The 11182-nt window shown below is 48.9% G+C and overlaps 1 protein-coding gene across 1 annotated transcript in view; it reads right to left on the reverse strand.

Moving 5' to 3' along the window:
- Window positions 1-924: 924 nt before the first annotated feature.
- The window catches only part of MEI1 (meiosis inhibitor 1), a 163117-nt gene continuing 152859 nt past the window's right edge, over window positions 925-11182 (reverse strand). The window contains exons 26-30 of the mRNA XM_006890181.1: window positions 3452-3533; window positions 3252-3358; window positions 2779-2910; window positions 2482-2591; window positions 925-970 (exon numbers count right to left, since the gene is read on the reverse strand). Of these exons, the coding sequence (XP_006890243.1) occupies window positions 925-970; window positions 2482-2591; window positions 2779-2910; window positions 3252-3358; window positions 3452-3533 (477 nt within the window). The remainder of the gene's footprint in view (window positions 971-2481; window positions 2592-2778; window positions 2911-3251; window positions 3359-3451; window positions 3534-11182) is intronic.

Raw genomic sequence — 11182 nt, forward strand, 5'->3', positions numbered from 1 at the left:
GCTCCGCTCGCTCCTGGTGCTCCCGCGGGCTACACCCTCCCGGGGCGTCCGCGCACCGCGGCTCTGGCCCTGCCGGCGAGGGGCCGCCAGCGCTCTCCTGGACCTGTCGTCGTCTATGACCGTGGGTTGAACTGCGGTTCGCGACATCTGTTCAGCCGGCCGTGCCCCGCACTTTTAAAATCTTGGTGGGGACCCCTAGCAGATCCCGCGGGCTCGCGCGCGCCCCTCCAGCCACTGGGTTGGTCTGGGGCTTGGGTCTGTGCGCTGGGACATAACGGGCTTTGTGGGGGCCCCGGAGGGCAGCCCCCGAGAACGGGGGGCAGCCTCGCCCGCCCGGGACCTCAGAAGGAGAGCTCGGAACCCAGCGGTCGCAGAGCGCGGACAGACGTTGAATAAGCAACAGCACACGTGGGTGGTTGAAATGTCAGTTCTGAGAGCCCGAGCGGCAAAAACAGGGAAAGAACAGAGGGGGCCTCCTCTTAGGCAGGGCAGGGCGAAGTCTGGGCAGTTTTGCTGAGCTGGGAGGACTCAAGGGTTTGACCTCGCTCAGCTTCTTGCCTGGAAATTGCACCCTTTCCAACTCCGCCTGAGGTGAGGCTGCAGTAAAGTACGTTTGGGAGCTGCTGGATCCCCAACAAGCAAGGCCCCTGGGGACAAGGACACCTGGCTGTGCTCTCTGGGCACGCGGAGCTGTAGAGTGTCACTGGCCCTCACTTGGCGGAGGCCAGGCAGCCGGTCCTCGCAGCCCTGCTGTCCAGCCTGCTCCAGAGGAGAGCAGTGTTTTGGAGAGCTCGTGCTGGCTGGCCGAGAGGGTGTCTTTCCTGAATCAACAGTGGAACAGTTCAACAAGTGCGTGGCTCAGCTATCATCCATTTCTTCAACAGCTGCGTCATGACTTGGTCTCGGGGCCTCAAGTCTGCAGGGTCAGTCTCTGATGTGGGACAGGGACACGGCCACCCCTCCCAGGATGCTGGCAGCCAAAAACATGAAAGGAGAACAGCAGCAATGTGGAGCCAACCACAGGGAACCAAATTTCCAGACCCCAAAAGGGCAGGAAAGGTCAGACAAGTGGACAGGTTTAAAAATGGCCCTCAACCCCTGGCTGGCAGGCAGTGACACCCGCCCCACACTGCTTTCTTAGGGACATGCTGCCACCTCCCTGCCCATGAGGCTGAGGCACCTGGGTTATTCTCTCCAGTGGCCTCAGGGAAGGTCAGGCTCCTTCTTGAGTTTTCCAATGGGACTTTGGATTCCTGACCTGCCACTTGCTGACTGTGTGACCCCGACACCTCATTTGGCCAGAATCTTTTCTCCCGTAGGCAGCCACGTCCACTGAGTGAGCTCTGACTCACAGCCATCCTCTAGGGCCGGACACAGCTGCCCCTTATGGTTTCTTTCTTTTTAATTTGTTTCTTTCCCTTATGGTTTCTAACGCTGGAAATCCTTAAGAAAGTAGACTGCCACATCTTTCTACTGGTGGTAATGACTGTGAGTTCAAACTGAAGACCTTTCAATTAGCAGCCCAGTGCTTTATGCTTTGTGCCACCAGGGCTCCTTTATCTAGGAAACGTCAAAAACCTCAATCTCATTTTCATCAAGGTGGAACTGACCCATAGCTGACTCTCCAGTGGGTTTTCCAAGGCTGACGACCGCACAAGAAGGGACAGCCCATCTTTCTCCCATGGGAGACCCAAGCTGTCAAGATGCTGCTTTCGGTTAGCAGCCAAACTCCCTGAGCCACCAGAGGGTGGTAGGCATCACAAGAGCAAACCTCTATGCAGCATTGAAAGCAATGGTGACTTGGTGGGAAGCAACTGCGCTACCAACACAAAGAAAGGTTCGAATCCTCCAGCCAATCCACAGGAGAAAGATGGGCAGTCTCCTCCCGTGAGATTTACCGCCTTTGAAAATCCACTGGAGGGTCTGCTATGGGTCAGTTCTGACTTGATGGTACTCAACAATAGTATAACACTCTGGGAACTCAAGTGGTGAAGAGCTGCACTGCCAACTTGAAGGCACATGGTTCGAATCCACTGGCTGCTCCAAGGGAAAAGATGAGCCATCTCCTTTCGTACAATTCACAGCCTCTGATAATGGTGGGTGGGTCTGCTAGGGATTGGTTTCAACTCAATGGCACATAGGAAAAACCAATACAGCACTCCCACCAGGCCAGGCACTGTCCTGAGCACTGTACACATACTGCCTCCTCCATCCCTGTAGACATCACACCTACACGGCCACTAGCTGGCTGCTGCAGGGTCAGATCCAGGGCACGTGTGCCCTCCCGTGGGGAGGAGTGTGATTAACATAAGTCACTGCTGTCGCCATCCTGGTCCTTCTATCTTCTCGCCTTACAAGAAAGGGCTGTAGACACTGCACCTCTCTGTCCAGGGCTGGGACCTGAGCCTCACATGATCTCATAACCACTCGTGGCCTGGGTGACTTTGCCTAGGTCAAGCTTCCTAGTACAAGAAAGGATACAGCATGTCCTGTGAGGGCGGTTGGGCCGAGGAAGGTGGCCAAAGGCCTTCCAACGATGCCTGCAGGGCCTGGGCTGCACTGGGATCGGCCAGGAGACCCATGTGCTGAACCTGAGGAATGAGAGGCTGAGCCCAGGCTGCTCAGCGTCCAGCCTGACCTCACCCAGCTGCCAGCATCGGCTCCCTGCCTGCTTCCCTCTCAACCCCACCCCCCCAGAGGCTGCTAGACCAGAATCCCACTTTGTTCAGCAGAGCAGCCTGGGAGTGGGGTGCTCCCCACATTCCCCTCCATCCCTACCTGCAGTAAGAAGCCACGCAGAGCCTGCAGCGTGGTGCTCGTGAGTGCGGACAGGTCCACCCGCGCTGCGGCTCGCAGAACATGACCCACTTCTTCAGGAGAGAGGACAGTGGTGCTCCGGAACCGCAGGAACTGCCAGGCAGGAAGCCCATACCTACTGAGCCAGCCTCGTGCTCCTCCAGATACTGCCTGTGCCACCCCCCAACCCCCGACAGCACGGGGCTGGGAACCCAGATCAGAAGCTACAAGGACCTCCACCTTCAAGGCAGCCACAGTGAAGGTGTCACAGGAGTGGGGTGAATGGGCAGACATATGAGAGCCAGCTCCTTCGGCTTTGCATCTCACATCAGTGGGCAAAGTGAACCCCATCTGTCCAAGCACACCACTGCCCTTCCACCTGCTCTGTCACGCCTGGGGACTTCTCCTCCTCTCTGCCTCGTGGGCCTGCAAGGCTCAGCCTTCACTGCACTTACCAGGGTCAAGAGCCTCAAGACTTCAGGTCTGAGGAAGGAATTTTCTCCCGCATCCAAGAGGGTAAACAGCAAAAACCGATTCCAGGGCTGGGAGGCCACGTGGCACGCTGCAGGAAGAGCCAGGCCTGGGTTAATGCTGCACTTTGCTGTTACCCCCAGCCTCCCCCAGGGGAACAGCAGGGAACAGAGAGGGCCTCTACCGACATCTGGGCTCCGGACGTGTAGGTAGTCAAGCAAGGCCTCCAAGCAGCCAACACAGGCCTGGGACAGCAGGGGATCCTTCTGCAAACAGAAGTTCAGGTCAGGTTTGGCTACCAATAGGTCTTGGTTTAAACCAAGAAAAATGGTTGTTCGTACTACTTGGATTTGGAATTTCTGGAGTTATTTTATCTATTCTTTTTACTTACTTATTGTCCAACTTTCAGATGCACAGGAAGCAACTGAAAATACCATGGCTTGGGCCAATTGTACCTTAGTTTTTAAACTGACATCCTAGAGTACTGAATATACCAAAAGAACAAAGAAATCTCTCTTGAAGTACAACCAGAGTGCCCATTAGAGGCAAAGATGGCGAAACTTCATCTCACGTGTCACATGACCAACTTCTTCATGAGAGAGGACATACTAACAGTTATTTAAAAGGGTATATTTTCAAGAAAAAACAGTCTTTAGAGAAAGACATCATGCTGGGAAAGGTGGAGGGTCACAGAGAGAGATGAAGACCGTCAACGAGATGGAACGGCAGTGACTACCACAAGGGGCTAGAGCCTGACAGACAGGCTGGGGCAGGACAGGCCCAGGTTCACATCTGTTCGCAGGGTCACCATACGTCACAGTCCACATGATGACACTTACCAACAGAGCTGTTTGGATCTCAGAATGTGAAATCTGGAATCCTGGTTTTGCAGGTTAATTTTTTTTTTTAAACTGTTACTTTGTTTAATGTTATCTCTTACCCCCACCTCGAGGTTAATTGAGGGTTACTCCTTCAATGATTAATGAACTCACAGTTGACCTTCCAGGGGGGTTTTCAGAGGCTATTATAAATCACATGAGGAAACTGTTCATCTTTCATGTATCAGTGGGTAAAAGCAATGAAAGCAAGACCAGTGCGGAAGACAGACAGAGAGGCTTGGCTGGTTACTGGTTTTGCTTCTAGAGAGCCCAGCCTAATGGGTTTGAACCAAGAGCCTTTCAGTTAACAGGCTCCTTACCAATAAAAAAGCCAAAATTAAAAAGGCTGACAATTAATTGTAAGGGCCTGTGAGGATGCCAATCAATTGGAACTTCTGTACACAGCTGGAGAAGGTGAGATAGTGCAGCCACTTTGATAACCAAATGTGATGATTACTTATACAGTTAACTATATGTGATGGGTAGAATTTTAACATGATTCCATGGCCTTTATATCCTGGTGCCCCTCCTGTGTTTATTTTGGGTTACAGCAAAAATAATGTCTGAGGAGACCTGATCTGATAATATGAACCCTTTAAAACAAAGTGTTCTGTAGTCGGTGGAAGGAGAAATCAGATGAAGTGGGAGAAGGACCTGGCATGCTAGCTTGTAGAGGGAGGGGCTGACGAAGATGGAAGAGGGATCAACCTAACGAGGTGAAAGGGAAGTCCCCGTGAACAGCAACCAAGGAACCTCAGTCCTACAACTGAGGCCTGCATTCTCCCCCAGATCCCTCAGGAAACTCAGTCTTCTGAGACCCTCCTATGAGCAGAGGGGTTTCACTGAGACCACTTGAACTTCTTTCCTACAGAACCCTGAGATAATGAATGGGAGGTGTTTTATGTTGCTAAAACTTGTGGTATGTTGTTACATGCCAACAGAGTACTGATACACGACTGGCCCACAGCCCCACTTCTAGATATTTACTTAAGATAAATGAAAATATATATTCATACAAAGGCTTGTACTTGAATGTTACAAGTAACTTTGGTCATAACAGCCTCAAATCTAGAAACTATAAATACATATTAGCAGGTGAATGGGTCAACAAATTGCAACATAACCATGTAATAGTATACTATCCATACAGACGTCTGTTCAAACAGATCTGTTCTGGAGAGGGTAAAACCAAGTTGCTTCTTGGAGGCCAGGACTTTGAAGCTCTGTCTCACTTTGGGCAGGTGACCAGGAAAAGGGCATCATGCTTGCTTGGAAGGATAGAAGGTCAGCACAGGAGAGAAAAACTCTGGATGAAATGGACTGACACAGCGACCGTGGCAGTGGGGGCAGGTGTATCAGAGATGGTGAAGTTGGCTCAGGATAGGGCAGGGTTCAGAGATGTTGTTTATAGGGTCACTGAGTCTTAGTCAACTTGATGGCACATAACCACCACAACCTAGAAATAAAATGAATTCTTTTTCACTACAATTCAAACACCATATTGATAGCTAGGCAAGGCTTTTCCTTGGTAGGGACATCACGCTTGGAGAGAAGGAGAGTCAGCGAAGGAGAGGAAGACCTCCAACGAGATGGACTGACAGTTACCCAACAGTGGGCTCTAGGGTGTCAGAGATGATGAGGACAGCACAGGATAAGGCAGGGCTCAGGTTGGCTGTTCATAGGGTCGCTATCAGTTATACTTGGCAGCACCCAATAACAATAACAACATGACAATATGAATGAATCTTAAAGGCTGAGCCTTGTAGTAAGGAGCTCTGGTGGCCTCGTGGTAAGAGCTGCACTGCAATCCTGCCCTGCGGGAGAAGCATGGGCAATCTTCTCCCGTGCCATTAACAGCCTCTGTTAAAGCCCACAGGGTCAGCTAGGGGTCAGTTCCAACTCGACAGTGCACAACACAAAGTGAAAGAAGCTAGAGTCATAAGACCAAATGTGATATGATCTCATTATATGTGTGTGTATATGTATGTATGAATATACATAGAAAACATATCAAAAAGGCTAAAATCGTAGTGAGAGTCCCCTCATGTACTTTGGGCATGTTATTAGGAAGGACCCTCATTCTTGGTGAGGTGGAGGGCCAGCTATGAGGCCTGTCCTCAGGAGGTGGACCGACGCAGGGCTGCGCTAACAGGCCCAAGCAGTGACTGTGAGCATGGTGAAGGACTGGGCAGTGTTCCATTCCGCTGTACAGACGAGTCAAAGCGCCACCACCAAGGACAGTGACAGCGAGTAGTTCAGAGAGGGAGAGGGGACTGAAGACAAAGCACAGGAAGCTTTTAGGGAGATGGAGTCTCTATCATGATTATAGTGTTGTTTACACAATTGTTTATAGTATTCAGAACTCATGCAATTGTATGTGTAATATTAGTGAATTTTAGTAGATATAAAACTCTCAATAAGACAGATTTTTTAAAATCCAAAACCTAACAATTTCTATGCTGTGTCTGAGCCTACTGTTGCAGGATTCATGTCAATCCGTCTCTGTCCTCCCTCTTCACTGACCCTCTACTTCACCAAGTGTGATGGCTGTCACTTGGTGGCCACGTGTGTCAACCTGGCCATGATTCCCTGGCTTGACATCTACGGAACGATTTAATATGGCAGCTATGATGATGCAGTTGTCTCCTATAATGCCGTCTGCTATGAGCAGCCCTGATCTAAGATTAGGCCAGGATGCACAGCCAGCTTGATCTAACGTAGGAGAAGTCTCTGCAGAGATGTGGCCTACACTGATTATTTATATGGATTCTGGGAACTAATTAGCTTTTGTTCAATATGGATGCTGAATGTGGCTCATCATTTTTGGGGCTTTGGACTTGAGCCGGCCGTACAGCTTGCCGGTCTTGGCGTCATCAGCACTCAGTGACAGCAACCCACTGCCTTTCCTGCTGACTCTGGATTCATCAGCCCCTATGGCTCAGTCTGCTACCTTAGCTGCCAATCTTGGATTTATCAGGCTCTGATGTCAGCACCTTGTCTCTTTATCTGCCAATCTTGAGTGTCAGTGCCTGTTGCTGTGTGAACAGGGAGAAGCCACAGATCTAGATCTGGGACTTGCCAGCCTCTACATCCTCTTGAGATACTAAGTAACTCTCCCTCTAGAAAGACATACAAATTCTCCTCCCTCCCACATGAAGGAGAAAGAACTTCAACAAGATGGACTGATTCAGTGATGGCGACATTGGATTTATGCACAGTGGCGATAATGAGGACAGCACAGACTTGCGCAGAGTTTTGATCGGTGTTCACAGGGTTGCTATGAGACAGATCCATTTGATGGTACCTAGCAACAGTATATGTGTGTGTGTTTCTACAGGCCAATTTTTGTTTCTTTAGAGAACTCAGCCTAAGACACCATACAAGCTGCTGTCTTCTCCAGGAACTGGTCCCTCCTGATAACATGTCCAAAGTATAATAGATGAAGTCTCACCATCCCTCCTTTTAAGAAACATTCTGATAGTACTTCCCTCGGGTCACCTAATTCCCAGGGCTACCTGGTTCTGTGCTCACGTTATCCCATACAGTCCACAAGGACACATGGATGGTGGCTGAGGAGACAGGAAGCTTTGCACCAGGACAAGCCATGACTGTTCACAAGATACCCTGTCTCCCTGACACTTATTCAGACAATTAAAGAATACAGGCTTTGGAGTCAAAATGACAAGTTTGAATCCTGACCTAAAACTTGGGCAAGTGATTAACACTCTGGGACTGTGTTTTTCCTTTTCTATAAAATTGAGTTGATAATTTCTTACTTCCAGGACAGTGGTTAAGGGCTCAGGTGCTAACCATCAGGTTAACAGAACCACCAGGAAAAAGATGAGGCAGTGTTTGCTTCCACAAAGACGCCAGCTTTGGAAATCTCATAGGGTAGTTCTCCTCTGTCCTATTAAGGGTCATTATGAGTGGGAATTAACTTGATGGTATTAGGTTTGGAGGGGTTTTGTTTATTTGTTTTTAGGGAGGTGATGAAGAAAAATCGTATCTGCCAAGTGCCTAGTTGTTGTTAGGTTCTGTCGAGTATGACTCACGGCGACCCTGTGAACAACAGATCTGAACCCTGCCCTATCCTGCGCCGTCCTCACAGTCTCTGACACACTGGAGCCCGTTGCTGTAGTCACTGTGTCAACCCACCTGGTTGAGGGTCTTCTTCTTTGCTGACCCTCCACCTTTCCAAGCATGATCTCCCTCTCCAAGGAATAACCTCTCCTAGCCAAAGTATGTGAGATGAGTCTCTGTTATTTTTGCCTCCAAGGATCACTCTGGCTGCACCTTCTCCGAGACATATCAGTTTGTTCTTTTGGCAATCCAAGGGATATTCACTACACTTCTCCAACACCACAGCTCAAAGACTTCAGTTCTTGTTCTGTCATCCTGACTCACTGTCCGGCTCTCAGATACATAGCAAGTGAATGAGAAGGCCATGACCTGAATCAAACACACCTTAGTCCTCAAACTAACATCACTGCTCCTCAATAATTTCTACAGGTCTCTCATTAAGACTTTCCTAGTGCAATGTGTCTTCTGATATGACTGCTGGTACCAAGTGTATTGACTGTAGATACAAGTAAGATGAAGTTGTTGACAGTTTCAATCTTTTCTCCATCATGATGATAGTTTCATGGAAAGGTGGAACTTAGTTTTTCTCTCTCTCCTTCTGAATCTTATAGCCCTGACAATTGAATAATCCTTGAGAACAAAGCCTCAAGATATAGAAAATTGATTTGCTTACTAATTTTCCATCTGATTTCACATTCCCCTCCCTCCCTCCATCCCTAATCAGTAAGCCAAGTCTCAGCATCCAGGGTACCTGTCTCATCCCAGCTCAAGTCTCCCTCTTCTCCCATTCTATAGGGGCTCCCCAGGGGTGCTGCAGCTGGACCTGAGTTACAAGTAAGCCTGAAGGAACACCATAACTATGTGACAAACCTTGAGAAGCAAAACCATCCCAGAGAAGAGCCGTGTAGCCTCAAGTGCAGCCTCACCCTGAACCCGCCTCTCCACCAAGAGCGTGTGACTTATCCTCCTCCTGGTCAAAGGGTAGGTTGTCAGGTCAAGCCCTGACCCTGGTGGGAGCAGGAGGTGAGGGAAGGGGTTGCTCAGCTCTGCCTGGGACAGGTTACTGGAAGGCCATGTAACCATCTGCAGCCACCATCTTCAGGACCTAGCTGGCCTTACTAAGAAAGGGAAACCTTTGATATTTGTGGTTTCTAACTTGGAGGTGATGAGACCGAAGTATTCCTCACTGACCCGTGAATCCCAACTAAGGATTTCACCTTCTACTCCAAAGACCAAATGTGTATGCTTCCAACTACTCTAGTTCTTGGCATTCCAGACAACAGGACATCTTCTATTTCACACCTTGAGGCTGTTTGTGCCCCTAACAGAATGGGCAGTTGTCAACTTCACTGATATCATTGGGAAATGGCCTGAGATCATTGAGCCCACTGTTACCTTCTCTCCTGAACAAATCTTAGCTTTGAATCACAAGTTCTGAACCCTGTGGCCATCCCTGGACCTCTCTGAGCTGCAATTTCCTACTGACAGGGCTGCATATGTGAGAATCACATGAGGTCATTAATAGCACAGGGGCTAGGAAACCGAAAAGTGAGAAGTGTCTGATATGGCTGCCACTGCTATTTTTAATCCTATTTCCAGCCACCTTCGTGGTGACAAGGGCCTATCATTCCCTCCCTGCAGGGTCCTCCTGGGATGCTGACTCATGACTCTCCCCATTCCCCAAACAGTCTCAGTGCTGGAAGTTATTTGAAGGGTCACCTAGACCCATATTACTCTCCAGGGACTCTTCTGCTGGGGGTACCTGGCTTCTATTTGGGACCCTCCAGTCCCAGGTACTTAGCCTCTTCCTCCCAAGGCAGTTCCTGGGATAGAAGCTCATCTGTTTTCCCAAAGGCAGGCCAAACCTCTGTGAACTGGTGGCTGTGAACTGAGCAGAAAGGAAGCTAACCCCTGCTTCCTCCCACTCCACGCTGTCTGGGTCACCCCAGTACCTACAGGCCTTCTTTGGACTCCTCTGCCTCAGTACCTGTCTGTGACTTCAGGACATTCAGCTTCACAGACCTGGCGGCTCCCTTTCCACCTTCACATCAATGAGTGCTTCTCTGGGTTGTGCTATCCTTGTGGGAATAGAAGCTGAAAGATTTCTTTTTATTTTTGTGACTGAGGAAGAGGAAGTGGTTTGCTAAACTCCTCCAGAGTTAAAGGCCAGGAAGAAGCGGTAATGAGCTCTGAGCTCAGGTGGGTGCATAGTCTGTGGGGCTAATCTGCCAGGTTTGTTTGGCCCAGAGATGTGTGGTCACCAATTCAGAATCCCAATGTTGGAAGGAACATTAAGTGTTCCCTAAGTCCACACACTTCCTGCCAGCACCTGGTGCTCCAGCTTAGGCCTTGCTGTCATTTTCCTCCTTGATATAATTTTTTAATAGCCACTTTATTGATATATACTCTACATACCATAGAAGTCACTCTTTTAAAGGTTGTATAGGGTTTTTTATATGCTCACAGAGCCATCACCTTCTCTAATTTTTAGAATCATCTCAACAGCCCAGAAAGAATCCTCAAACCCATTAATAATCAACCCTTCACCTTACTACTTCTCCTATCAATGGATTTGCCTATTCTGGACATTTCATAGGAATGGTATCATGTAACACATAGTCCTCATTTACCATAATGTTTTCAGGGTTCATCCTTGATGTAGCATGTGTTGGTAACTTCACTCTTCTTTATGGCTGAATAATATTCCATCGTTTCACATTTTGTTTATCTATCCTTCTGTTGACAGCCATTTAGGTTGCTTTCTATTTATAATTATTATAAATAATGCTGCTATTACCTTCAAAGCAGCCTGAAAGAAGAAGTTCAGGCTGCTTTGAAGGAAATGGCAAAAAAAATAAGGCCCCAGGAATAGATGGTATACCAATTGACCTATTTCAGTTAACAGATGCTGCCCTGGACGTGCTCACCAAGTTGTGCCAAGAAATCTGGAGAACGAC

The sequence above is a fragment of the Elephantulus edwardii genome, unplaced genomic scaffold (genome assembly GCF_000299155.1).
Source record: "Elephantulus edwardii isolate Elephantulus edwardi_28Jun2011 unplaced genomic scaffold, EleEdw1.0 scaffold00086, whole genome shotgun sequence".
NCBI lineage: Eukaryota > Metazoa > Chordata > Mammalia > Macroscelidea > Macroscelididae > Elephantulus > Elephantulus edwardii.